The sequence below is a fragment of the Anguilla rostrata genome, chromosome 5 (genome assembly GCF_018555375.3).
Source record: "Anguilla rostrata isolate EN2019 chromosome 5, ASM1855537v3, whole genome shotgun sequence".
In the NCBI taxonomy this organism is placed as follows: Eukaryota; Metazoa; Chordata; class Actinopteri; order Anguilliformes; family Anguillidae; genus Anguilla; species Anguilla rostrata.
In genome coordinates, this window is record NC_057937.1 from 35905595 (window position 1) to 35911760 (window position 6166).

Sequence of the window (6166 nt, forward strand, 5' to 3'; positions counted from 1 at the left end):
ATGTTACTACTGAAAATGTGCAATCATTTGAAAAAAATTTTGTTCTGAATATAGGTGGAGATATGGACGTTTCTTTCATAATCTTCAAGAATTGTTCTGGTATTTAGAGTGCTTTTGAACATGCATTTTATTCTGCGTAGACACTTTAAAACTGTAGATGGCAGTAAAATGTGAAAACATTCTTGTAGATCCCCAAGAATTTTTGAGGAGATACTATATGTTACTACGCAAAATGAATGACCATTTGAAAGAATTTTGTTCTGAATATAGGTGGAGATATTGATTTTCTTTCACAAGAATTCTACTGGTATTTAGAGAGTTTTTGAACATTTATTTTATTCATTTTATTTTGTTCTGTCGTGTCCCTCGCCCCCGACCCCCGCAGCTTCCGTGGACAGCGCCTCCCTCATGGTGTCGGAGGTGGCGGACCTCCCCGACCACAGCTGCTCCTCGGAGGACCTGTGCTCCCTGGAGGTGCAGGGCTCCCTGCACTCCGCCTCCGACCTCTCTCCCTACGGCACGCCCCGCACCGCCCCCACCGACGGCAGCTGCACCAGCCTGGAGCACAGCGCCCGCTGCTCGCTCCGCCACCACGGCCCCGCCCGCCGCCGCCACGGCGACGAGGACGAGGACGCCGGCCACAGCGAGTCCTCCCGCACCCAGGACCCGTCCCCTGACTGGTCGTCGGAGAACGTGGGCGCGCCGGAGAGGGAGGAGCCGGCGGGGACCGCGCCCAGGCGCTGCTGGGAGAAAGCCAGTAGGGTGCTCGTTCTTCCTCAGCCTCCTCCTCTTCCCTCCGCTCCCGCCTCCGCCTCTGCCTCGGCCTGCGCGCCGCAGCCGCCCGGCCCGGCTCTGGGCCCCTCCCCTTCTCCGCCGACCGCTTCCGGCCCCTCCCCTTCCCCGCCCGCCCGGCCCCGCGGCCACAAGCTCTGCTTCAGCGTCTGGTCCCCTTCCTCCTCCTCTTCCTCCGCCTCCCAGCCCCCGCCCGGCTCCTCCCCCTCCGAGCGGCCCCGTGCCTCGCGCTCCGGCAGGAGGTACCGTAAGTTGGCCCGGATCGTGCGCTCCACCAGCGACCCCGTCTCCTGTGCCTCCCTTTCTGGAAGTACGTGAGTCCCCATCCCTCCCTTCAGCTCTCACCGAGTCTTTAACCCCAAACCCGCCCCACGGTCAGCCAGAAAAATAACACCCTGCAATCACATGCTGTTTTTCCAATGTGATTCTCAATTTCAAGCTTAAAAGCAGCAGAAGGGCTTTTAGTTTAAGGTCTCTGGAAATTAGGAATGACCTTTGCTGAACCTGTGGGGAGCAATAACTTCAGTTTGGATGTTTAAAAAAAGACTTCAGAGTTGCTTTTTAGCCTTTCGTTCTGTCACCTGCAATCCAAATATGTACCCTACCTGACTCATGTTGTTCTTAGACTGTAACCTGAAAACTATTCTAGTCACCAGGCTATATTGTGTGGTGCAAAATGAAAAGTTTGTAACTGGTGATATAAAAAACTAATTAATTGACTGATTGTATTCACTAATGAAAGCAAGGACTTTTTTCTACTCAAGCATGATTTAGAATGTTCTGGTAGTTGCTGAACCCTCAAAGTTCAAAAGCAAATGCTTACTGGCTTCAGGCCATTGTTTCAGAGATGATCCAGGTGGGGTCATATCATACATTACAGTTTGCCATTCATTTTATTACTTCTCCTATGAAATTTAATTTAAATTAGAATGTGGTTGTTTTGTGCACCGATATAATGCAAGCTATAACACTGAACAGTGCTTTTCCATTGTTTTTGATGATGATATGTAAAATAAGATTAAATTATTTGCCGTTGATACTCAAATATTCAGATCAGGAGATTACATTATTGGTAATGGCCAAAGAGACTAAAAGTTGTTTGATCAGTATTCCAGCAACTTTGGCTCATGCTGTTTCACATGTTTAAAGATATTTACTTGTGTCTAAACAATATGTATGCCCTGTCTATTTATCCACCCCTCTGCTGCCCCCTGCAGGTGACTCCTGTGGCTGTGCCTCTGCTAATAACCCACCTGCTGACGACTCACCACAGACCTCACCAGAGCCAGGTAACTCTCTGGCCTCGGTGCGTGCAGCTACAATGTCTGCAGCTATCACACATGCATTATGACCCCTCCCTTCTTACTCCCTTCCTGTAAACACCCAAACAACAGCCAGTGTGTTTTTCACACACGCTCATCACCGCTCAAAACCCACACAGCTCATGACACATAACTGGCATCCTGCAACAAGGAGAAGTAAACTTGGTCCTGGGGTGCCAAGGATGTTTCTGGTATTTTCTCCATCTGAACCAGTAACTATACAGTTGGATTAATTAACGGCCTTAGTGAATGCATTCAACCATCTCGCTAGAGTTACTTAGCGTTCCACCATTTAATATTCAAACCCAGATCGACTCTTAATAATTGATCAGCTCAGCTCGGGTGAAACAAAAACAACTTCCCTGACTCCTTAAAGGGAGAGTTCTCCTCTGAATGTTATTTATTCATTTTCCTTTTTCTTGCCTCCAGAAATATATTGACCCAACAATGACAACTCTGCACAGCATATTTTTTCAGACTTCATTAGTCCGTCAAAAAGGCTTCACAAGGCCTCATATCTAACACGTTAAAGTGGCTAAGCAGTCACACAAGGAAAATAAGGATGATAAGGGGAAACGGAGAGATACAAGAACATGTTTACTGACCTGCCACGATAATGATAATGCAGATAACACAATTACAATGATTAGTACGATAATATGCTGCAGAGATATACTGGAAACTAACAGGTCTTGCTCCGGAACATGAAAGAATAGCTGCAATTCTTAGAGTAAACTATCTCTTTAAAAGTCAAGCCAAGCCAAACATCTAGAAAATAGTAGAATTTCTCAAAAAAGAATAGCTGCAATTCTTAGAGTAAACTATCTCTTTAAAAGTCAAGCCAAGCCAAACATCTAGAAAATAGTAGAATTTCTCAACAAACAAAAAAACTGATGGAGAATGAAGGCCAGTGCGTTTAAATGGTGTCAGGGTGACTCGGGTTCTGAGATGGCTGACGCTACCTGAGATCATCCAGTAACAAGGCTTTCTGAACAGGGTATGTCGGCTCGTGTTTTGTGGCTCTGGTTCTAAGTGTTCAGGGTGAGCCAGGTGAAGTTCCAAGGGGTGGAACCAAACATCAAACAGCCTGACCAGTCTGACCTTGATGCCGCCATTACTCAGCACTGAAACCAACCCGACTGAGGGAGAATTCCTCTGCCTAATATCAGATCACACTGCAGATCCAATTTAATTAATCCCTGGGCCAGCGTCCTCAAAACATGCCAGTGGCCAGGGAGAGAAGAAAATCTGCATTTCTGGCATAATTGTTTTCTTTGTGACCTTCGTCCAGGGAACTGAACGATAAATCCAAAGTAAAATTTCTGAAGATGTGTTTTTTACTAGACCATGTTTACACCCTGCAACAATTCTGACAAAACCAAAGACCAATGAAAACAATATAGTTAAAAAATGAACTCCATCATCCAGCACAGTTTTTCAGACGCATTTATTTTTTAACCTTGCACCAGCTCATGCAAGTGTGTATATGTGTGTGTGTGTGTGTGTGTGTGTGTTTGTGTGAGCATGTATGCGTGTGAATGTATGCGTGTGTGTGCTCAGAAAAGCTTATTTGTTTCTTTGTTTCGGGTGGGGCGCTCCAGCCGCGTGTTCGGAGCACACGGCCGTGCTGGTGTCCTTCCCTCCCTCCGCCAAGCCCAGCATCCTCGGGGGCAGGAAGCCAAAGGAGGGCGCCAAGGTGGACATCCGCCTCAAGCCCCAGCCTCACCGCGCCCTCGCCAGCGAGCGCCCGCACTCCCTGGCTGATCTCAAGACCTACAAAGACACCAAAATCCTGGTGGCCAAATTCCTGGAGCACTCCAGCTGCAGTCTACCTCCAGAGGTCCAGCAGGTGGTCAACAACATCAAGTTCGTCATCAAGTCGGACGAGAGGCACATGGAGGAGGCCATATTCAGCGCCAACATCATTGACCAGGTGAGAGTGGAGATGGCCTCAGGGGAGAACAGACAGATGCTTTATATTTACTGTGTATGATGCCTTTCGTCTCATGCTCTCCAAGGGCTTTACAATGGAGAGGGCAGCTAACCTCAACAACCACCAGTGTGCAGCACCTACCAACCAGTTTTGCACCAGAACACTCATACAAGTACATGCAGTTGCCACAAAAAGGCGATTGATGGCTCCAAACAGGGAAAAAAAAAGATTTAAAATATGTTGAAAAGAATAATACCCTGCAAAAACTATGCTTCAAGCAAGGTGTTCGATCTTATCCTAGAAGGGCTGGCATGGATGCTGGCTTTTTTTTCTAGCTCAGCACTAAAACACCTTATTGAATGATTCAAGGTCTTCATAGGAGACCATGATGAGTTTAATTAGTCAACTTGTTAGACTAATTTGACTAAGACAGCACTTTCCCTCTTTCCCCAGGTGATGACGCAGTCGCAGCGCGCCGGAGGCAACCCCAGGAAACGCGCCTGGGAGGACCTGCACTTACAGAGCTGCGGGGCCCTGAGCTCCCCCTCCGCCTCCCTGCGCAGGCCCCGGGGCCGGGCCCCTGGCCCCCCCGTCCTCCCCACCCCCCCCGGCCCCGCGCTCGCCGACCGCCCTCACAGCCTCATCAGCGTGTGCCGAGAGACCATCCTCTGACCCCCCCCCAACATCCGCCAGGACACGTATTCTATAGTCTCCTGTAAAAGCCCCTCAGACAGACATGCCAAGGTGAAGGCGTCTGTCTTCCTCCATCAGCAGAGGTGGGGGTACATCCAACGGCAGGGTGGAGGGGGGGATTCTCCAGAGGAACACCTGCTTTTCCAACATGGTCAAAAAGACCCGGAATGTCTGCCCTCAGGGGACTTTTTTGTTTGTTTGGTTTTTTTCTGTAAAACAAACTGGTTAAAAAGATGAGGAACTGCTCAACTTAAGGCAACTGGGACGTATTTTCTAAAAATAATATCGAAAAAGAAATGAACAACATTTGAAAAGCTCAACTAAACTGTGAATCTGACAGCTTTTGAGAGCACAGAAGCTCCCATAAATTCCCTGTGTTTGGGAATCTGACCAGCTAGCTGATCGTGCTTGAACCACAGTGGGACAAGAAGAGTGGGCTTGAAGTGGATGTCAGCCACTTAAAAAAATATGATTGTATAACTTACCTCAGTGTGTTCTTATCAGTGTTACAATAAAAATACAAGTTTTTGTGAGGCTGACTTATTTTACTCTTCAGACAAGTGTCAGTTTGTGTGTGGTACTACAGTATTTCTGCATTATCAGGAAGACAACCATGACCATGCATCAGGACACAATGCAGTAATAATTAACAATACAAATACTTATCTGTTAACACATTTCAGGGAAAGCCATTTGACTAAGCAAGTAGATTTCATATTGCAATATCTTTATGTTCTTAATAAAACCAGGTGTTTTTGCAAGCCAAATTTTCAAGGACATTATTCGCAGCTCTAATGTACACATATAACTGAAGATTCCTATATACAATAATATTAAAATATGCACTTTGTGTCACAAAAGAGCATTGACTGGGGAGTATCTTCACGGCAGAGAGCAGAGATTCAAATCTGGCCTTCAAGGTGTAGTGCTGCTGGTTTTCTCTTCTGCCTGATAGTCCATAGTTCTATAATGTGACTGATTGGACAAAGATTACATTTACCTGCTGTGTCAGGTTTAAAGTTGTCCTTGATTAGAAGGGGAGAAATGAAAACCAGCAGTACTAATGGCCCAGAGTATCCCTGGCCTAGAGAACTCAGTCCATCAAGATCAGGGCTGCCCAACCCTGTTCCTGAGGCTGTAGTGTCCTGTGGATGTATGTTCCATCCATAATTTGGCGCACGTAATTATACAAATTAGCAGCTCAACGAGATCTCTAATTTCTAAAAGGGGTGTGCTTTGTTAGGGCAGGTGTGAAAATCTACAGGATCTTTGGAAACAGGGTTGGGCAGCTCTGACCAAGATATTCCTAAGGTAAGATATTATAATGCAATTACATATGCAGTACGCAAGATGGCAGCATTGATTCGTAATACTTGGAGACTGGTCACAGCGCTCCATTAGAGAGTTTTCAGGACATGTGCATTCT

General features: G+C 46.8%; 1 protein-coding gene across 4 annotated transcripts in view; it reads left to right on the plus strand.

The window, feature by feature from the left end:
* The window catches only part of LOC135255165 (protein ENTREP2-like), a 129140-nt gene extending 123867 nt beyond the window's left edge, over positions 1 to 5273 (plus strand). For 3 of the 4 annotated variants that reach the window (XM_064335989.1, XM_064335988.1, XM_064335987.1), the window contains 4 exons: positions 386 to 1102; positions 2010 to 2081; positions 3716 to 4047; positions 4501 to 5273. In XM_064335989.1, the coding sequence (XP_064192059.1) occupies positions 386 to 1102; positions 2010 to 2081; positions 3716 to 4047; positions 4501 to 4719 (1340 nt within the window). In that variant the 3' untranslated portion in view covers positions 4720 to 5273. The remainder of the gene's footprint in view (positions 1 to 385; positions 1103 to 2009; positions 2082 to 3715; positions 4048 to 4500) is intronic. The other variant, XM_064335990.1, reaches the window with a different exon arrangement.
* Positions 5274 to 6166: the final 893 nt, after the last annotated feature.